Below are 21,835 nucleotides of genomic sequence, written 5' to 3' on the forward strand. Positions count from 1 at the left end.
GACCTCCTGACTTCACTGGGCCCTGTCTGGGTGCAGGAGGGGGAGCTGTGGATGGCACGGTGGGACACATGCTCTACCGGCCTGGGGGTAGTGGGAATGCAGAGGAGGGGCACCCGCCACTGGGGGTGTGTCAGGGATGAGATGCCCCCACAGGAGCCTGGGAGGCCAAGTAGGAGGCTGGGGGAGAGCTGCTTGTGCAGAGGCTGGGAGGCGAGGACACACACGGCTGCTCTGAGGGAGCCACGTGCTGGTGGAGCCCAGGCACAGGTCACCAAGGGAGTTGGGTCGTGGGGGGTCAGAGGTCATAAAAGGTGTTGGGGTCACCAAGGAAGTCGGGTCACAGAGGGAGCAGACACAGGAGAGCATCTTAGAGGGCCTTGGGACCTTCCAAGGTGTATGGATTTTTTCCTCAGCTTTATTGAGGTATTAATGACAAAAATTATTTGTATTTTTCAAGAGCATCTAAGTTTTTTTCTTTTTGTTTCTTTTTTTTTTTTTTTTTTTTTGAGATGGATTCTTACTCTGTGGCCCAGGCTGGAGTGCAGTGGCGCAGTCTTGGCTCACTGCAACCTCTGCCTCCCGGGTCCAAGTGATTCTCCTGCCCCAGCTTCCTGAGTAGCTGGGAGTACAGGTGCCTGCCACCACGCCCAGCTGATTTTTGTATTTTGAGTAGAGATGGGGTTTCACCATGTTGACCAGGCTGGTCTCGAACTCCTGATCTCAAGTGACCCACCCACCTCAGCCTCCCAAAGTGTTGGGATTACAGGCATGAGCACCGCGCCCAGCCTAAGCATTTTTTTCTTTTTTTTCTCTTTGAGATGAAGTCTCGCTTATGTCCCCCAGGCTGGAGTGCAATGGCACAATCTCGGCTCACTGCAACCTCTGCCTCCCGGGTTCAAGCAATTCCCCTGCCTCAGCCTCCTGAGTAGCTGGGATTACAGGTGCCTGCCACCACACCCGGCTAATTTTTATATTTTTAGTAGAGACGGGGTTTCACCATGTTGGCCAGGCTGATCTTGAACTCCTGACCTCAGGTGACCCACCTGCCTCAGCCTTCCAAAGTGCTGAGATTACAGGCATGAGCCGCCGCACCTGGCCAGCATTTTTCTTTGTAAATTTTATTTTTCCCAGCTTTAAAATGACATAATTGACAAATAAAAATTTTAGACATAGATTTAAAATTATGTAAGTTTAAAGTATGCAGTGTGATGTGTTGATATACATATCTTAGCTGGGTGTGGTGGCTTACACCTGTAATCCCAGCTATTTGGGAGGCTGAGGTGAGAGGATCGCTTGAAGCCTGGAGGTCAAGGCCAGCTTGGGCAACATAGCAAGACCTCGACTCTACAAAACTTAAAAAAACATTTAAAAATGAGCTGGGCATGGTGGTGTGGACCTGTCATCTCAGCCCTTTGGGAGGCTGAGGTGGGAGGATTGCTTGAACCCAGGAGTTGGAGGCTGCAGTGAGCTATGGTCACACCAGTGCACTCCAGCGTGGGCAATGGAGCGAACCCCATCTCTAGAAAAACTAAAAAAATCAATTTAAAAAAATGATATATGTGGATGACGCTAAAGGGGGGTTGGGGAAACCTGTGTAGGAGGGCGGTGTCTGGAGAGCGGTGGCCCCATGAAGCGCCATTTGGAGCTGGAGTGGAGGGGGCTGACTTGGAAGCAGGAAGGTGGGCTCGGACGCTGCTGGCCTCAGTCCGGCAGAAATTGACCAGGGCTGCATGTCACAGATGGAGAGCCGAGCGCAAATGTAGGTGTCAATGGATGTGAGAAAGGGCTCCAAGCCAGGGCTTTTGAAAACATAATTCTGGGACCCTCATCACCCATCAGAGGTAATGTTCTTATCCCCATTTTACAAATGGCAGTGCTGATCTGAGGAGAGGGTGAGTGACCTGGCCAAGGCTGATGTTAGCACATGAGAGCTGGGATTCCAGCCTGGGGCTTCCTGCACCACGCTTCTGCTCCCTCGGACCCCTGGCTCTTGTCATGGCCACCCCAGCCCACTCCTCCTTTCCATCCCCTTTGATTGCACACAAGAGCAGAGCCACTTTGTGCCAGAGCAGATCATCTTACTGTTTGAGAGTGTGGCCTTTTCTCTCTGTCACTGATGGACTGAATAACCCTCAGTTTCTCTTCTCTGTCTCTGGAAAAGTAGCTGTAGTCCTGGCCACCCCTGGCTCAGGGTCACTGCTGAGGTCGTCAGAAGAGCATCAGGGCTTTTGCGTGTGTGGAACAGCACAGCAGGCTTTCTGAGCCTCACAGACTTGCTCACGGAGTCCTGATGTGAACACATGTTGGAGGACGTGGTTGGGGGGAACGAGGGAGCAGCAGCCCACCAGAGCCTTAGAGCATCCTGAGGACACGGCCACAGGATCCTTGGGAAGGGCTGTGAGATGCACTCCCTCAACATGCCCGGGGCGCACTGGAGACGGGGTAGAGCGGGGGGAGGTGCACCTTGCTGGGGGAGCAGACAGGAACCCCGGGCGCTGGGCCGCTGTACTCTGGAGCTTTCACAGACCCGGAGTTGAATTACTGCTTCACCCCCAGCCTCACTGCCCTGTCAAAGTGGATAGAAACCCTTGCCCACTGCACGGGGTGGTGAGGATTAAATAAAGTAAAATAGAAAGCTTCTTGAATGCTAGCCAGCATACAGTAGGCACTCAGTAAGAAGTCATTCCCTTCCCCTTTTGTCTCTGACCTGTGGCCACTCACACCTGCTTTCGCCTCCCACTGCCTGCAGCCGGCTGTCTCCGGCAGCTGCCCTCCCCACGCGTTCATCAGTGTCCCTGTCCGCAGAGACAGCTGCTGGCTTCTATCTAAGCTCCAGCAAATTACTTTCTGTTTTCACCAAAGGCTGGCATTTCAAACCATTAACCCCGTGCCACAAGGCTCAGAAGGTCAAGAAATCTGGGCCCGCCTAGCGGAGCCCACTCTCCGTCCTGCCACGAGCAGGCTGCCCCCAACTCTGCTGCCATCATGCCTCTGTGCCTTAGCCGTCACCCCTTCTCGCTGTCTTAGCCGTCACCCCTTCTCGCTGTGGGCACCTGTGACCCTGGAGCCTGGAGAACGTGGCACTAGACGCTAGGCTCTGAAAGAGCTGGTCCAAAGTAGCTTCCCCATGTGTCGCTAAGGGCAGGGGACAGTCTCAGGAGAAATCGAGTCCACTGTGCAGAAAATCCAACCGGATTTGCTGTTTCCAGAAACGTTCCCTCAGCGTCGCCTGGGACGGGAACAAAATGAACTGCACATCTTGGTTCATCTCGGTCCAAGTGACTCAGTGCTTTTCCCGCTCTCCCTCATCTTCCCCATGCGGTGGACTGCAGCCGACTTCTGATCCTGAACCCAGAAAGACTCCTGCTCCCAATTTAGGCGTGGAGAGCCCTAATTGGAACCATTCATGCTCCATTCTGGAGCCATGTGGTCTCTGCTCCAGGCCGGGGACAGCTGCTACCTCCACCACTGGAGCCTTGGGCTTTCTGGTTTTGTCTGTCTGGTTTTTTTGAGACAGGGTCTCACTCTGTCACCCAGGTTGGAGTGCAGTGGCACAGTCTTGGCTCACTGCAACCTTCACCTCCTAGGCTCAAGTGATCCTCCTACCTCGGCCTCCCAAGTAGCTGGGACCACAGGTGCGCACCACTACACCTGGCTAATTTTTGAATTTTTGGTAGAGACAGGCTGTTTCGCCATGTTGCCCAGGCTGGCCTCAAACTCCTGAACTGTGGCCTCCCAAAGTGCTGTACCGGCGTGAACCACTGCACCCCGCCAAGCCTTGGGCTTTCAGATGGGCTGTTTGCACTCAGGAACCTTGGAAGGGTGCTCCCCAAGACAGAACATCGCCACCGTGAACGGAGCCCACCTTGCCAGGCATTTCCCCGACTGCCCTGATGGGAGGGGAAGGTGTGTCTTTCACGGCACACAGGATGCTCCCTGCTGACGCGGACCCAGGGTCTTAGGCTCTGTTTTCCTGCAGTTCTTTTGTGTGGGGGAAGACGGGGACCAGATCTAATTTAATGTGATTGTGTGGTGCCCTGGCAGCAGGATCAGTGTGACTTCCTTTATGGAGAGCAGCCCTGCCATAGCAACCTGCAGGCTGCCTTCTAGAGTCTAGAAGAGCTTTGTTCCGCAGACATGACTTCCTTTTTTTCTTTTTTTTTTTTAAATGGGAAAGGGGGAGGGCGTGGGGAGAAGGGCTCTGATATAAACAGTTACCAAGGAGACCCGAGTCGGGGTTGGAAAGGTTTTCTCCTTCCCTCGGTCCATACAGAAGGAGGAGGGGTGTGTGCCCGGCGCAGGGGCTCATGGGAGGCTTCAGTCTGGAGTCCTGAGTCCTGCCTGCTGGGGCTCCAGATGTTGCAGAGTTCTCGGGCTCGTGGGGGCAGACGCAGGCAGGAGCTCGGGGAGATTCCGAGAGGACTTTGGGGTGTCCAGGAGCACTTTGAGGCTGCAGGCCCAGGCACCTTTTCCCCACCAGCACAGAACAAGGGATGTACAGGGCCGAACTTTCCATCCGCTGACCCCTGCTGGTGTCCAGGAGAGAGCTGTAGGCCTCCTTTTTCCGTAAGTCCTGGAGCTGAGAGTGAGAAGCCATGGGGTGCACGTACTCATCTCCACCTGAGGAGCGCGCTCCGAGAAGGTCAGTTCCTGACACTGTCCCTGGCAGCAGACTGCCCTGATGCCCCTTGGCCAGGGGATGCCCGCACCCTCACTCTAGTGCGGGGGCTTCCTCCTGGCGGGGACACGCTGGAGGCCTGAAGATGTTGCCGCCTGGAGTTAACAGCAAAGTCAGCCATTCCCAGGGTTGTTGCCCCTGTCTCTGGCGAGGGGCTCAGCCCGGCCTGTGCACTGGTGGCTTCTCTGGTACAGGACTTGCACGCTGCATTTCCCTGCTTCCAAAGGAAGGAATTTGGACTGGAGACCAGGAAAGCCTCATGCACCCTCTTCTCCGCCTGTAAATAATCAGGTCCCCCATGCAAATCCAGGTCTGAAGTCCTCCGATGGAATAGAGCCCGTTTAGAGCAGTCCAGTGTGGGCCCCCTTGGGCAAAGCCCGGGAACTCTGCTTCTTGGAGCCCCCCAGCAGGGCCTTGGGTTGGGAAGGGAGTTTCCTGGCACCCTCCCCGGCAGGATGGGTTTAACCAGCAGGAACTTAAAGAAATTGTTCTGTGTTGCGCCAGTGACCTAGAGGCACAGGTCCTCCTCCATCTCCTTGGGTTCCCTTTTCCCCGCTGGACCGCTCACACTTCCTAGGCGAACCCTTGCTTTGGGGCAGAGCGGGCTGGTACACGTTGTCCACTCTGACGTTCCAGCCCAGAGGCTCCCCTCTCCACTCCCAGAGCCAGCCAGCCTGGCGTTCTGCTTTGTCCAACTGCGTCAGGTCACGTGGAAGCCCTCCTCCACACATCTGTGTGGTCTTAGCACATGCCACTTTGTGCCATGGATGTCTTTGAAATCACAGACTGATCGCCTTCCAGGAATGCCCTTTTTTCTATTGGGTGTTAACCAAGTTCCCCAGTCAGGCACCGGGGAGGCTGCAGAGACCAGATGCAGCACTTTAATAATAGTGTGGGCATGAGAGGGGCGGGGCCTGTGCAGTCCTGTGCCCGTCTAGTGTCAGAGCCAGGATTTAAAGCCAGGTCCGCCCTGCCACGTGGCTCTTCCCATCTTGCTGGGATCCTCCTCAGAGCCTGGCTTCCCCTGGCTGGAGGATTGGGCCTGTGAAGTCACAGGTTGTCTTGTTCTAGTCTCGTGCCCTCGGTGCCTGGCACAGGGCCTCCCGTGCCCCCCCCAGGCTGGCATGCATTACCCGCAAGTACAGGGAGAGCCACCTGGCACTCACGGGGCACCAGGGTTTGCCTCTTGTCCTTTTCTTCAGCAAATCTTCAGATCCACCTTGTTGGAGACGGAACTTCCGTGGAAGCATCTGTCCTTTGAGTAGAGATAGGGGTTGCCTTTTCAGCTGATGCCAGATCAGACCTCAGAGTTGGCTAGGGAGTGAGAAGTGCCTTCAACAGCCTCTTAGTCTGCCCCTGCGAGCCTCGTGCTGGACAGAGAACTCAGGGCTGGTCACCCTAGGAGGAGACACAGTGTCCTGTGCCACGTACCAGGCGTTGCGCTCATGGCAGGGACACACGGACACCTCCCCGAGGTTACTCAACCCAGGCCTCCAGTTAAGCCATGGGAATGCACAGAGTAAAGTGCCTTGGCCGACCGCTGTGTGTGCCACAGCGAAGACGGTGATAGGTAGCGTTGCTGCATGAGGGCCAGGGATGGCCTCTCGGAGAGGAAAGTTAAGTTCTGTGGTAAAGGATGAGTAGAAGGTGGGAAGGGGTCACAGGAAGGACCTTGTAGGCCCAGGGAATCGCGTGGAAATGTGAGCAGCTTCCTGCAGCCCAGAGAGGCAGGAAATGGGGCCGGGCCACTGCAGGAGGGGTATGCAGAATTGGCCACTGTCGCCTTGTTTAGAATATCTGCTCCGCCAGGGCCTCCTTACTCAGGTTTAGCTATTCTAATTATCCTTATTGTTGGAGCCTTCAAAATCAGTCAGTCAAGCCCCACATGTACCGTTTCTATTTATTTGTATCGATTGGTTGGTTGACAGGGTCTCACTCTGTCTCCCGGGCTGGAACCCTGATGTTTGAAGCTGCAGTGAGCTAGCATCACACCACACGGTCATATAGTCACACAGTGGTGAGATCATCGCCCACTGCAGCTTCAAACACCCAGGTTCAAGCTCTCTTCCCACCTCAGCCTCCTGAGTAGCTGGAACCACAGGCACAGACCACCACACCTGGCTAAGTTTAAAAAAAAATTTTTTTGAGGGGGGGCCGGGCGCGGTGGCTCAAGCCTGTAATCCCAGCACTTTGGGAGGCCGAGACGGGCAAATCACGAGGTCAGGAGATCAAGACCATCCTGGCTAACACGGTGAAACCCCGTCTCTACTAAAAAATACAAAAAATTAGCCAGGCGTGGTGGCGGGCGCCTGTAGTCCCAGCTACTCGGGAGGCTGAGGCAGGAGAATGGCGTGAACCCGGGAGGCGGAGCTTGCAGTGAGCTGAGATCTGGCCACTGCACTCCAGCCTGGGCAACAGAGCCAGACTCCGTCTCAAAAAAAAAAAAATTTTTTTTTAATTTTTTAGAGATAGAGTATTGCTGTTTTACCCAGGCTGGTCTCAAACTGGCCTCAAGTGATCCTCCCACCTTGGTTTCCCGAAGTGCTGGCATTACAAACGCCAGCCACCGAGCCAGGTTCTTGGATGCTCTCTTTAAGAAAATGCCTCTTGGAGGTTGCAGTGAGCTGAGATCGCGCCCCTGCACTCCAGCCTGGGCGACAGAAAAAGACTCCATCTCAAAAAAAGAAAAAGAAAAAGAAAATGCCTCTTCAAGTCTTTTGATAGTTTTTCTGATGGAGGATTTGTCTTTTTCCCATTGATTTGTAGGGCTTTCTTGCCTTCTCAATCAAAGTCTTTTGCCCACATATAAGTACATTACAAATATCCTCTCCCACACTGTGGCTTGCCTTTCCTTCCTTTAATGGCATTATCTTTTATTTTATTTTATTTTATTTTATTTTACTTTATTTTATTTTTGAGACAGATTCTCACTCTGTTGCCCAGGCTGGAGTACAGTGGCGCGATCTTGGCTCACTGCAACCTCCACCTCCCTGGTTCAGGTGATTCTCCTGCCTCAGCCTCCCGAGTAGGTGGGATTACAGGTGCGCGCCACCATACCCGGCTAATGTTTGTATTTTTTAGTAGAGACGGGGTTTTGCCATGTTGGCCAGGCTGGTCTCAAACTCCTGACTCAAGTGATCCGCCCGCCTCAACCTCCCGAAGTGCTGGAATTACACACATGAGTCACTACGCCCGACCAAAAATGTCATTTTAAATACAAAAATGTATTTTTGTCTTCCAGCTTGTCACTTGATTCAGAATGGCCGTATTTCAAATATCCTAAAGATTTGCCACCCAGAGAAAGGTGTTTCCCACCTTGCTGTATTCGGCCAGGGTTTTTAACCTTATTCAGCTCGAAAGTCCTGAGCAAGGGGAACTGGGCTTGGTCGTATGGCCTGCAGGCTTGGGGCAAGGGTCAGGAGGAAACAGAAGAACGGAAAATGGGGCGGGGAGGGGATGGTGCAGGGATAGAAGGCCAGAAGTGGACAGAGGATCGTGTCACCCCAGCCTGATCCTGAGGCTGGCGGGCACCAGGCTGCCCTCTGGAGGGGGCAGACCCAGGTCAGGAATGCAGAGAAGGGAAAAATGAAATGTGGCCCCAGTGCAGGGGAAGCGAAGGGGGTCTTTGAATCCCAGGGGAGCTGACCCCTGTGCAGGACCTTGAGGGCAGAGCGGGAGTCAGCCAGGTGAGGGGAGTGTGGCAGGAAGGCTCTGGGTAGAAGCGCTGGCGTGCACAGGATTCTGAGGCCACCATGCGGGGAGGGGGTGTGAATCCGTGCCTCAAGCATGGTTTGTGGAGGGGAGTGGCAGGTGATGCTGGAGACAGACTCTGAGGGGACTCGTGTGCCTGGATCCCGTGGGTCATGGGAGCTGTTGAAGAGCGGAGCAGGGCAGTGGCAGATGTGTGAGGCAGGGGCCGGAGAAGGAACAGGTGAAGAGGTGGAAGGTGGAGGCGAGGTCAGGCCGTGGGGACCTGGGCTGTGGGTGGGGAGGAAGAGGGAAGTGGAAACCTTGGCTCTTCCTTGAGGGAAACAAGCCCATATCTATCTGGGTGCCGGAGAGGTCTTGGCTTTGCAAAGCACTGGTGTCGCAAGAGGCTTTACTGTAGGGGAAATGGGAAGGGTGAGCTGGTGCGGGAGGTCTGGGAGCCCTTGTGCTGGTCTAGAGGCCAGCTGCTGGCTTAGCCCCTGGGGAGTGGCACGGGACACACCTGGAATGTCCCCTTGCTGTGCTGCCACAGCATCCCGTGAAACCTGCATATAAGGACACCCACATCCTATGACACCGTGTCACACGATGCCTGCCTCCCACACTCATTGCACACTTTTGTCTTGCAGGACCAGCTCTGTCAGAGAGAGCAGCTTCGTGGAAAAGATGAAGAAAACGGTGAGTTTCCTGCATGCCTTTACTCTTCTCAGGAAGCCTCCGCCCCAGCGGGCATGTAAGCAGGTTGAGTAGACACCTGGCATCACCGCACAGAGGAGGTCCAGGGGCCAGGAGCGGAAACGCAGCCTGGCTCACTTGGGAGTCATTCTTCCTAACCAAAGCCCTGAAGCAGCTCTGCTGTTGCTGGGACAGTTTATTTTATTGAATGTTTACTTTTTGAACAAACCAGTCTAAGAACAGACCCTCCCTCTAACTCATGAAGCTGCCCTTCTCCCTTCCGGTCCCAGCCTATCCAAGAGCAGAGGTAAATCTCACATAGCTGTGGTCGTGGCACCACTGCCATTTTATCTCTGCTTTGTTTTTGTTACTTTTTTTTTTTTTTTTGGAGACAGAATCTTGCTCTGTCGCCCAGCCTGGAGTCAAGTGGCGCAATCTTGGCTCACTGCAACCTCCACCTCCTGGGTTCAAGCCATTCTCGTGCCTCAGCCTCCCGAGTAGCTGGGATTACAGGTGCGCGCCACCACGCCTGGCTAATTTTTGTATTTTTAGTAAAGATGGGATTTCACCACGTTGGCCAGACTGGTCTTGAACTCCTGACCTCAGGTGATCCGCCCGCCTCAGCCTCCCAAAGTGCTGGGATTACAGGCCTGAGCCACTGCACCCGGCCAATCTAAGTATTTAATTTTAGGCATCAGTACTATATTTACATGGTTAAAATAAAAACATCTACTCTTCAGTGGAAAGCTCACCTCTGCCACCCATTCATCCCCACTGTTCTTATTATTTATGGATCCTTCTAGAGTTCCTATATGAATATACAAGTAAAACAGAGACTCTTATTTTCACTTTTCTTATTTTTTAATTTAAAAAAGCTTTATTTTAGAGACAGGGTCTCACTGTATTGCCCAGGCTGGAGTACAGTGGCACCATCATAGCTCACTGCAGCCTCAAACTCCTGGACTCAAGCAATCCTCCTACCACAGCCTCCCAAGTAGCTGGGACTACAGGTGCACACCACCATGCCCAGCTAAGTTTTTAATTTATTCTTCATAGGAACAGGTTCTCAGTATGTTGCCCAGCTGGTCTTGAACTCCTAGTGTCAAGCAATCCTTCTGCCTCGCTTCCCAAAGTGCTGGGATTACAGGCCTGAGCCATCGCATCCAGCCTACACTTTTCTTAAAACACAAAATGTGGCATACGACGTGCACTGTTCCAGATCTTGCTTTTTTTTTTTTTTTTGAGACTGAGTCTTGCTCTGTCACCCAAGCTGGAGTGCAATAGCATGGTCTTGGCTCACTGCAAGCTCCACCTCCTCAGTTCAAGTGATTCTCCCGCCTCAGCCTCTGGAGTAGCTGGGGTTACAGGTGCCTGCCACCATGCCTGGCTAATTTTTGTATTTTTAGTAGAGATGGGGTTTCACCATGTTGGCCAGGCTGGTCTCGAACTGCTGACCTCGTGATCCGCCCGCCTCGGCCTCCCAAAGTGCTGGGATTACAGGCGTGAGCCACTGCGCCCAGCCAACCTTGCTTTAAAAAAAAAAAAAAACACAACTTAATATGTTTCAAAGATCCTTCCATATCAATACAAAGATACGGCCGTCATCATTTTAGCTGTACCGTGATTCCATTTTATGGTCGTCTGGATTCACTGTAATGCATTTAACCCAGTCCTGTTAAAGATGGGCACTGGGGCTGTGTCTACTCTTTGGCTCTTACCAACAATGCTGCTGTGAATTTGTGGCTCGGTTTGCACATTTGCAAATACAAAGCAGTTCCAGAAGTGGAATTGCTGAATCGGAAGGTAGATGCGTTTGCAATCGTGATAGAAGCTACAAATCGTCCCCGTAGGAGTCACACCATGGCACGCGCTCAAGAATAGCAATGTGTGAGAAAACTGTTCCCCACAGCCTTGCCAACAGTTTGTTATTAAAGTTTAGATTTTTGCCAGTTTTCTAGGTTTTTTTAAAAAAAAAATCTCAGTATAGCTGTAATTTACATTTTTATGAATGAGATTCAGTAGATTTTCACCCATCTTTTTTTTGTTTTGTTTTGTTTTGTTGTGTTTTGTTTTGTTTTTGTGAGACAGGGTCTCGCTTTGTTGTCCAGGCTGGAGTGCAGTGACGTGATCTTGGCTCACTGCAGTCTCCACCTCCCGGGTTCAAGCAGTTCTCCTGCCCCAGCCTCCCGAGTAGCTGGGGTTACAGGTATGTGCCACCATGCCTGGCTGATTTTTGTATTTTTAGTAGAGACAGGGTTTTGCCATGTTGGCCAGGCTGGTCTCAAACTGCTGACCTCAGGTGATCCACCCAACTTGGCCTCCCAAAGTGCTGGAATTACAGGCCTGAACCACCATGCCCAGCCTTTTCTTTTTTTTTTTTTTTTTTTTAAATAGATTCTCTCTTCACATCTTTTGCCCATTTTTCTGTTGGAATTGATCTTTCTCCTTGAAATTATTAGGGAGAGAGCCTCTTGTCTGTGATACAAGTTGAAAATATCTTGCCCGTTAAATAGTTTGTCTTTTAGTGAGATTCCATCTCTTAAAAAAGAAAGTTTGTCTTTCAGCTTAGCTGATCGCATTTTTATTTGTTTTGCTGTGTAAATGTTACGTAGTCAACTGTATGATTCTTTCTTCCCCCATGCTAAAGAGATAAAGATATTCCTGTATATTTTCTTCTAGTACTTTTAGTACTTCTAGTACAAAATTTAAAATCTGATCTATTGGGAATTTATCCTGATGTAAGATGTGAGGTATGAATCCAACTCTACATTTTTCGTAGCTGTCTAAACACCATGTAATAGAGTCCATCTTCCCCCCACTGTTTTGAAATGCCAGCTTTATCATATGCTTAATTCCTGGGCTGGGCACAGTGGCTCACACCTGTAATCCCAACACTTTGGGAGGCTGAGGTGGGCAGATCGCTTGAGCCCAGGAGTTTGAGACCAGCCTGGGCAACATTGGCGAAACCTCATCTCCACAAAAACTAGAAAAATTAGCGGGACACAGTGGTGCACGCCTATAGTCCCAGGTACCTGAGAGGCTGAAGTGGGAGGATAGCTTGAGCTTGGGAGGCAGAGATTGCAGTGACCACTGTACTCAAGCCTGGGCAACAGAGCTACACTCTGAGTCAAATAATAATAATGATTCCAATATGTATACTGGTTTATTTTCATATTTGCTTGTTTAAGTGCTTTGATCTGGCTATCTGTTTATATATCGTGTCATACTGTTCTGATTATTAAAGTTTTATAATCTGTTTTAATACTCAATAGTGCCAGGCACAGTCTCCCCACCCCATTGCTATTATTGTCAGCTTTCCTGGCTGCTATTCCATACCTATTTATTTTTGGGGGGTAACAGCTTTATTGAAATATAATTTGTATACCATACATACCCATTTTAAAGTATATACTTCAGTGTTTTTTAGGATATTCACAGAGTTGTACAGCTGTTACTACAATCAATTTTATTTATTTTTTTTCTTGGAGATCAAGTTTTGTTCTTGTTGCCCAGGCTAGAGTGCAATGGCGTGATCTCGGCTCACTGCAACCTCCGCCTCCTGGGTTCAAGCGATTCTCCCATCTCAACCTTCCAAGTAGCTGGGATTACAGGCGCCCGCCACCACGCTCAACTAATTTTTGTAGTTTTAGTAGAGATGTGTTTTCACCATGTTGGTCAGGCTGGTCTCAAACTCCTCACCTCAAGTGATCCACCCGCCTCGGCCTCCCAAAGTGCTGGGATTACAAGCATGAGCCAACGCACTCGGCCAATTAATTTTATTGATAGAACATTTTCTTCATCCCCAAAAGAGACCCCATACCCATTAGCTGTCACCTCCTCATTCCCTAGTTCCCCACCCCCAGTTCCAAGCAACCATTATCTGCTTTCTGTCTCTACAGATTTGCCTGTGCTGGACATTTCATTTAAAGGAATCACACAATATGTGGCTTTTTGTTTCTGGGTTTCTTTTCTTTTTGAGATGGAGTCTCGCTCTGTCGCCCAGGCTGGAGTGCAATGGCACAATCTCTGCTCACTGCAACCTCCACCTCCCGGGTTCAAGCAATTCTCCTGCCTCAGCCTCCCGAGTAGCTGGGATTACAGGTGCCCCCACCGCACCTGGCTGATTTTTGTATTTTTAGTAGAGACGGGGTTTCACCATGTTAGCCAAGCTGGGTCTCTGGATTCTTTTCACTGGGCACGTTGTGTTCAAAGTTCACCCACGCTGTAGCATATATTAGTACTTCCTTTTTATTGCCAAATAATATTTCAGTGTATGGATTCTTACTTATTTTTCCACGACTTTTAGGATCAATTTGTTGAGGAAAAAAGAGCTGTTTAGATTTTTTTTTTTTTTTTGGTAGAGACTAGGTCTCACTATGTTGCCCAGGCTGATCTCAAACTCCTGGGCTTAAGCAGTACTCCTGGTGTGACTTCCCAAGGTACTGGGATTACACAGGTGTGAGCCACGGCACCCGGCTGCTTCAGATTTCTATTACATCATGCCACATTTCTCTAGTGACATAAGTAGAGCTGCCATTTCTATGGGTCGAGACGCCTTGTCCACAACCGGGGTGCCTTTCCATTGGCATGAGTCCTTCGTGTGTCGTTCAGTAGCCTCTGACACATCTCTTATAAAGTTTATTTCTAGGTATTTTATATATTTTGATGCTACTGTAAATATTTAGCTGCTATCTTAGGTCATCTTTTGTTCTCTTAACCTGATCATCATAAGCACTTTCTCTTCTATTATTTTTACAGTGATTATTTTAAAATATTCTTTTGGGCAAAACCCTGTCTCTACTAAAAATACAAAAATCAGCCGGGCCTGGTGGCACGTGCCTGTAGTCCCACGTACTCGGGAGGCTGAGGTGGGAGAATCCCTTGAACCCGGGAGGCGGAGGTTGCAGTGAGCCGAGATCGCACCACTGCACTCCAGCCTGGCCAACAGAACAAGACTCCGTCTCAAAAAAAAAAAAAAAAAAAAAAAAAATCCTTTTGGCCGGGCATAGTGGCTCATGTCTGTATTTCCCCACTTTGGGAGGCCGAGGTGGGTGGATCACCTGAGGTCAGGAGTTTTGAGACCAGCCTGGCCAACATGGTGAAACACTGTCTCTACTAAAAATACAAAACCCTAGCCAGGCATGGTGGCGGGTACCTGTAATCCAAGCTACTCTGGAGGCTGAGGCAGGAGAATCACTTGAACGCAGGAGGCGGAGGATGCAGTGAGCTGAGATCCCATCACTGCACTCCAGCCTGGGTGACAAGAACGAAACTCCATCTCAAGGAGAAAAAAAAAAATCCTTTTAATGAATTAACAATGACTTGTAGAAAATTCAGGAACTTTAAAAAGTGTAAGAACATTTATTGTAATCCATAAGATTTTTTTGGTGGTGGTTTTGAGACTCAGTCTCACTCCTGTCACCCAGGCTGGAGTGCAGTGGCTCGATCACAGCTCACTGCAGCCTCAACCTCCCAGGCTCAAGTGATCCTCCCACCTCAGCCTCCCAAGTAGCTAGAATCATGGCACCACAGCCAGATACTTTTTTTGTATTTTTAGTAGAGACGGAGTTTTGCCATGTTGCCCAGGCTGGGCTCAAACTCCTGGGCTCAAGTCATGCTACTACCTTAGCCTCCCAAAGTACTAGGATTACAGAAGTGAGCTGCTGCACCCAGCCCCATACGTTTTGTTTTATATGAGGGGGGATTCAGTGTGGAAACTAGAGACCGCTTTAGGCATTTTAATCTAGAAGGGATTTCACACAGGGAAGGGGGTGCTTCCAGGTTACCGGAGGGGCTGAAGGAGCAGGTTTCAGGTTGGTCTCTAAGATATAACAGAAGTGACCTGCGAGGTAACTGCTCCCTTTGAATCCAGCCTGAAACTGTTGAGTTCAGGATACACCACGTGTAGCTGTGATCCGGGATAAGAAGCTACTTCTACAGCTGCCTCTGAACACCACATAAGCCAGTAGCCAGGACTAGGAACTTGCAGTCTGGCTACCAAAACTATTAGAAATACCTCAAGTGGCCAGGTGCAGTGGCTCATGCCTGTAATCCCAGCATTTTGGGAGGCCGAGGTGGGCAGATCACCTGAGGTCAGGAGTTTGAGACCAGCCTGGCCAACATGGTGAAACCCAGTCTCTACTAAAAATTCAAAAAAATTAGCCAGGCATAGTGGTGGGCGCCTGTAATCCCAGCTACTCGGGAGGCTGAGGCATGAGAATTGCTTGAACCCAGGAGGCAGAGGTTGCAGTGAGCTGAAATCATGCCATTGCACTCCAGCCTGGGCCACAGAGCGCAACTCCATCTCAAAAGAAAAGAAAAGAAAAGAAAAAGTGAAAGAAATACTTCAGGCACTGAAGACCAGGCACTGCTGCAGAGAACCTCACATTTGCATGAGGGGCCAGGAAGCCTTTGCCTCCCTTCCACCCTTCAGATCTTGCAAAGCATGTCCAATTGGCTGGACCGAATTGGCTGCGACTCCAGCCCCAAGGGACTCTGGGGAACAGGATTTCAGGCTTTTCAACAGCTGCTGTAGGAGGAGGGTGGACTGACAAGTATGTGAGCCAGCCCCAGGACCTTTCCCTGTTGTCTAAAATTTTATAATAAATATGTATTATAATTAACCAGAAAACACACCCAGAACGCCCCATTTTAGGGACTTTCGGTTTATTTCTTGCCAGTCTGTTTTCTTTGTGCCTATGGGTATAGAAAGAAAATATATATGTATGTTTTGATATACATGTCTATTATTTATATAACACAATTGGATTATACAGCCAGCCATGCATATCTGAGTTCTGAGTTCATGAATTCAACTGCAGATTGAAAATATTTGGAGAAAAAAATGTATGGTTGTGTCTGTCCTGAACACATACTGTCATGTTACTGTTCCCTAAACAATACAGCGTAACAACTATTTACAGAGAATTTACATTACATTAGATATTATATTAATAAGTAGAGATGATTTAAAGTATGTGGGAGGATTTGTGTAGGTTACACACAAATACATCATTTTATAGCAGGGACTTGAGCATTCTTCGATTTGTTTTTTTTTTTTTTTTTTTGAGATGGAGTTTCGCTCTTGTTGCCCAGGCTAGAGTGCAATGGCGCGATCTTGGCTCACCATAACCTCCGCCTCTCAGGTTCAAGCGATTCTCCTGCCTCAACCTCCCAAGTAGCTGGGATTACAGGCATGCGCCACCATGCCTGGCTAATTTTGTATTTTTAGTAGAGACAGGTTTTTCTCCATATTGGTCAGGCTGGTCTCGAACTCCCAACCTCAGGTGATCCACCTGCCTCGGCCTCCCAAAGTGCTGGGATTATAGGCGTGAGCTACCGGAGGCGGAGTCTTGCTGCCACCCAGGCTGGAGTGCAGTGGCACGATCTCAGTTCACTGCAACCTCCACCTCCTGGGTTCAAGTTGTTCTCCTGCCTCAGCCTCCCTAGTAACTGGGATTACAGGTGCATGCCACCATGCCCATCTAATTTTTGTATTTTTAGTAGAGACAGGGTTTCACCGTGTTGGTCAGGCTGGTCTCCTAACCTCAGGTGATCCACCCACCTCGGCCTCGCAAAGTGCTGGAATTACAGGTGTGAGCCACCACACCCGGCCGCATCCTTGGATTTAAATATCTATGGGAGGTCCTGGAAGCATTCCCCCACAAATAAGGGCTATACATTGATTACCTTTTTTAACTTTGTTTTTTCCCGTGTCATGAAAATGTCAGACGTGTGATCTTGAGCAGCCGCGTGTGAGATTGCGTTGGTGACCTTTGCCCTCCTTTGCCACAGTGGCTGTGACAGTGAGAAGCGAGTCCCAGAGGAACTTAGAAGGGACTCAAAGCCAGGGAGGAAAGAGGGCAGCCTGGAGGGTCCCCGCCTGCCAGGCCTGCCCGGCTTGCCCAGTGGGTGTCCACCGGAGCCGTGGCTGAGGTCTGTGGCCCTCACCAACCCTGTGTCTGCCTTCCTTAGGGGAGGAACATCATCGTGTTCTACGGCTCCCAGACGGGGACTGCAGAGGAGTTTGCCAACCGCCTGTCCAAGGACGCCCACCGCTATGGGATGCGAGGCATGTCAGCGGACCCCGAGGAGTATGACTTGGTAAGCTGCCACCGCGGGCCGGCCCCAGATGGAGGCAGTGGGCAGGACGGGGAGCAGGTCTGTAGGGCGCCCCTCAGCAGGGGGAGACTGGCAGGGAGTGGGGTCCTGGGAAGACGTCCTTGGAAGTTGCCTTCCTGTGAGGGTCACTGCCATCCCTGCCCGGGCTAACTGAAGGAAGGGCCATTCCTGCAGCTGCAGCCACACGCCAGGCGTCCTTTCCCCAGGACCGGCCCTCCCCGGAGCGCCAGCTGCCCTCCTTGTGGCCGCCACATCTCCCAAACCAAACCCACCCTCCCCAGCTGCTCCACTCCCCCCTCCTCCGGGGTCTTGGTGACGGGCACCACCGCACAGCCATCTCCAGGCTGCATTTCAAGTTGATGAACAATTTAGATTATCAGTGAGCACCGGGGCCATGTGGTGCTTGGGAGCCCTGGAATGATGAAGTTCCCAGGGTGACCCCAGACCTGCATCAGCACAGGAGGCCGCGTTCTGGTGGCTCTTTTGTGGCAAACTTCACTTTCCTCTAGAAACACATCCTCTCCACTCCAGCCCAACACAGGTGACCTTGTCCTGCCCACCTGACACAGATGCCCATGCCCCACCCTCTGTGTCATTCCTTCTTTCTGATCCCATGACACCCGGACATCCCTGGCCTGGCACCACCCTGGGCAGGACCTGGCCTTCCCCGTCTGGTGCGGGTTGAACCTTGAGCAGGCTCAGTCATAGCCGGGGCGCGGTCCTGCCCCTATCTCTGCAGGCGGACCTGAGCAGCCTGCCGGAGATCGACAACGCCCTGGTGGTTTTCTGCATGGCCACCTACGGCGAGGGGGACCCCACCGACAATGCCCAGGACTTCTACGACTGGCTCCAGGAGACGGACGTGGATCTCTCTGGGGTCAAGTTTGCGGTGAGTCACCCAAAGACTGCTGTGGGCTCCCAGTGGCCTGCAGTGCCTCCGGATCCTCGTGTCTGAAAGGCAGCCCTCCAGACCCCCACCCCGTTCTCAGCAGCCAGGGCAGGCCACTCGTGAGACCCTCTCCTCTGCCCTGGACCCCAGCACTATGAGAGTGTCCCCTCCCTGTCCTCAGCTCCAGGGGACATTGGGTGCTGGAGACTAAAGGCAAGAGGGTTCTGGCCGGACGACTGAGACTTGGCTGGGCTAGGGGAGCTGGAGTCCCAGCCAGTGGGGAGGGTGGGCTGCTTCCACTTCCCCATAGGTTGAGGCTGGCGGTGGACGGGGCAGGCTGTGGGCTGCAGGTCACCCACACGAAGCCTCTTCAGTGGCCCAGTGTTCCTCGCAGTGCAAGGCGCCTGATGGGATGGAGGCCTGCAGGTGTTCCCAGCAGCTCAGCCAGCGCTGTGGGGCCTCCCACCCCGCCCCCATGGCACCTCCCGCTGGTCAGGCCGAGGGCCAGGCCTCAGAGCGGCCCCTGTGTCCACACAGGTGTTTGGTCTTGGGAACAAAACCTACGAGCACTTCAATGCCATGGGCAAGTACGTGGACAAGCGGCTGGAGCAGCTCGGCGCCCAGCGCATCTTTGAGCTGGGCTTGGGCGACGACGATGGGAAGTGAGTGCCCACCCTGCCACCCTGATCAGCGCTGTGGGCCTCGGCAAGGGCCGTGGAACGTGAGGGGCACGCACACCCTTGTGTCAGCTGAGACTCAGCGACACGCACCTCCCACACAGGGAAGGGGCTCTCCCGCCTCTGCCCTGCCCCTGCCGGTGTTGCTTTTCGGCTTGTCCGACTCCCTGGAGCCTTCCTGATGCTCTGGGTTGATGTCACTGGCGCCCAGTCCTGAGCTTTGGGGACGGGGCGTGCCCGGCACCAGGTATTGTTGCCACATCGGCCTGCCCTGAGCCGTTCCCCCCTCCTCTCCTCGGCCCAGCTTGGAGGAGGACTTCATCACCTGGCGAGAGCAGTTCTGGCCGGCCGTGTGCGAGCACTTTGGGGTGGAAGCCACTGGCGAGGAGTCCAGGTGAGCAAGGGCCCGCAGGTGCCACCGGTGGGTGGGCTGGGCTGGTCCTGTGCCGAGGGCGGCCACCCTGGAATGGGGGCTGGCAGTGGGTCACAGCGAGGTCGAGGAGGGACCTTGGTCCCAGCCAAGGACTCACTCTGCCACCTTGCTCTGCACTGCCCCGGGGCAGCGGGGCGCACCCCACCTGTCGACAAGGACACAGTGCGTCGGGCTCTGAGGCTAGGTTCAACTTTGGCAGAGGGGTTCATTTCCTTAAAATCTGTCTCCATAGACTTGGCCAAAAACAGCGTTCCTCTCTGTGCCCTCGAGGGCCCCTGGGTGCTGCCCAGGCTTTCCTTACTTTCTCCCAGAATCTCCCGGAAGCCTGCCCAGCCCTGCCCCGGCTTCTGGGCGCCTGACCCCCGGCAGCTCCATGCCACCTCCCTCCTTGCTCCCTCGCCTGCCCTTCTTGCGCATCTGCAGCAGGGGCTCCCCCGCCTCCTGTCGTATGTACCCGGGCCCTTGCCCCGAAGGCCACGCGCCATCTCCCCTGTAGTCCAGCCCCTCCCTCTCAGGACTGACCCCTGCTGCTTCCCGGCCTCACCCTCGGTCTTCCCCTTCCAGCATTCGCCAGTACGAGCTTGTGGTCCACACTGACATAGACGCGGCCAAGGTGTACGTGGGGGAGATGGGCCGGCTGAAGAGCTACGAGAACCAGAAGCCGTGAGTGGAGGGAATGTGGCTTGGGGCAGACGGCTCTATGGCCGCTGGTGCATCCCAGACTCAGTCTGCCGTGTATCCCCATATCCCCGCAGGGCCCTTCTCACCAGACCCCGTGCCACGAGTGGGTGTGAGTGTCCCTACACAGGGAGGGCATGAGGCCCAGAGCAGAGAGGGGAACTGCCCGAGAGCCAGGCAGCTGCTCCATGCCCTGACGCAGTGCCTGTCCAGGGCCCGGCCCCGGAAGACTGGCACTTGCCCAGTTTGTACTGAGCTCACTTAGCCACCTTACTCTACACTGCCCAGGGCCGCAGGGCGCGTCCCACTTCTCAACAAGGACACAGCGCACTGGGCTCTGTGGCTACGATCCTCTTTGGCAGCTGGGCTCATTTTCTTAGAATCTGTCTCCATAGATAGACTTGGGGAAAACCTAGCGTTCCTCTGTGCCCTTGATGACCCCTGGGTGCTGGCCAGATTCCTGCCTGAGCTACCCAGGGAAGTCCGTGCCACTGCATCCAATACCAGCTGCCCTGCTTTCTGTAGGCCTGCCCCAGCCTGGCTGGAGCAAGAAGCCCCGCATTTCAGTGGCTTTCTGGAGTGCAGATTTCTGTCTCGTCCACGGTGTAGTCCAGGACATGTGGGGGTGGGGAAGCTGTGCCCCTCATTTGGAGACCCAGCCACCTTCCAGCCTGTGGCACCGTCAGCTTGGGTCTCACAGTTCTTTTAAGGGCCAGCCTCAGCTTCCACATTTGGAAACGGAGACACTGATGACCCAGCTCTGCCCACGTGGTGGGACTGTAGAGAGAACTGTATTGGGGCCAGGCGAGGTGGCTCACACATGTAATCCCAGCACTTTAGGAGGCCGAGGCGGGTTACTTGAGGTCAAGAGCTCGATACCAGCCTGGCCAACATGGTGAAACCCCGTCTCTAGTAAAAATATAAAAAATTAGCCAGGCGTGGTGGCGCACGCCTGTAATTCCAGCTGCTCAGGAGGCTTAGGCAGGAGAATCACTTGAACCTGGGAGGTGGAGGTTGCAGTGAGCCGAGATTATGCCACTGCACTCCAGCCTGGGCGACAGAGCGAGACTCAGTCTCAAAAAGAAAGAGAACTGCATTGGATCGGGCTGGGAGAGCCCTTGATGTAACCGGTGAGATTTCCTCGTGATCTCTTGAGATTCCCTGTGCTTTGTGCAACCAGAAGGGTCCTTGTGGACAGAGACTCAGATCCAAGCCCTGGCAGCTCACTGCGCTTCTCTCCTCCCCACCCAGCCCCTTTGATGCCAAGAATCCATTCCTGGCTGCAGTCACCACCAACCGGAAGCTGAACCAGGGGACCGAGCGCCACCTCATGCACCTGGAATTGGACATCTCGGACTCCAAAATCAGGTACCAGCTGCCGCCGTCACCCCCTGAACCCTTACTCTGGGCCTCCTGACCCGGGGCAGGGCCGGCCTTCTGCCCTCCCGAGCCTGGCATCTCCCTCCAGGTATGAATCTGGGGACCACGTGGCTGTGTACCCGGCCAACGACTCTGCCCTCGTCAATCAGCTGGGCAAAATCCTGGGTGCCGACCTGGATGTCGTCATGTCCCTGAACAACCTGGATGGTGAGTGCCACAGTCAGGGCGCCCTGCCTGGTCCAGGCAGCTGCAGGATTCGGCCTGTAGGAAGGCCCTGGGTTGAGCTTCTCCTTAGGCCTGAAGCCCGGGTACCTGGGCGGCCCTTGCACCGAGACTCCACGGTTACAGGATCCCAAGCAAATGGGAGGCAGAGTGGCCGTAGGTCAGGCCCTCTCTTGGGGTTCCCCCTACCCTGTCACTGTCATAGCCTTTAAGGGAGTGAGGTGCTGGGGCCTGGAGGCAGAGGCAGCCCCGGCTCCCCCATGGCCACTGTGTCTGCTGGGAAGGAAGGTCCTGGGGCTGCTCCCACCTCCTCACCGAAGTCAGGAGTCAGCAGCCCTCCCAGGTCCCCAAGGGTGCTCCGTGGTGCCAAGGGG

At 53.1% G+C, this 21,835-nt stretch overlaps 1 protein-coding gene across 2 annotated transcripts in view; it reads left to right on the forward strand.

Annotated features, from left to right (window-relative positions):
• Positions 1 to 21,835, forward strand: part of LOC126950349 (NADPH--cytochrome P450 reductase) — a 72,555-nt gene that overhangs the window by 48,146 nt on the left and 2,574 nt on the right. For both annotated transcript variants that reach the window (XM_050783687.1, XM_050783688.1), the window contains 8 exons: positions 9,016 to 9,064; positions 17,036 to 17,164; positions 17,922 to 18,071; positions 18,609 to 18,733; positions 19,053 to 19,142; positions 19,746 to 19,844; positions 21,111 to 21,227; positions 21,328 to 21,446. In XM_050783687.1, the coding sequence (XP_050639644.1) occupies positions 9,016 to 9,064; positions 17,036 to 17,164; positions 17,922 to 18,071; positions 18,609 to 18,733; positions 19,053 to 19,142; positions 19,746 to 19,844; positions 21,111 to 21,227; positions 21,328 to 21,446 (878 nt within the window). The remainder of the gene's footprint in view (positions 1 to 9,015; positions 9,065 to 17,035; positions 17,165 to 17,921; positions 18,072 to 18,608; positions 18,734 to 19,052; positions 19,143 to 19,745; positions 19,845 to 21,110; positions 21,228 to 21,327; positions 21,447 to 21,835) is intronic.

Source organism: Macaca thibetana, chromosome 3 (assembly GCF_024542745.1).
Source record: "Macaca thibetana thibetana isolate TM-01 chromosome 3, ASM2454274v1, whole genome shotgun sequence".
Lineage (NCBI taxonomy): Eukaryota > Metazoa > Chordata > Mammalia > Primates > Cercopithecidae > Macaca > Macaca thibetana.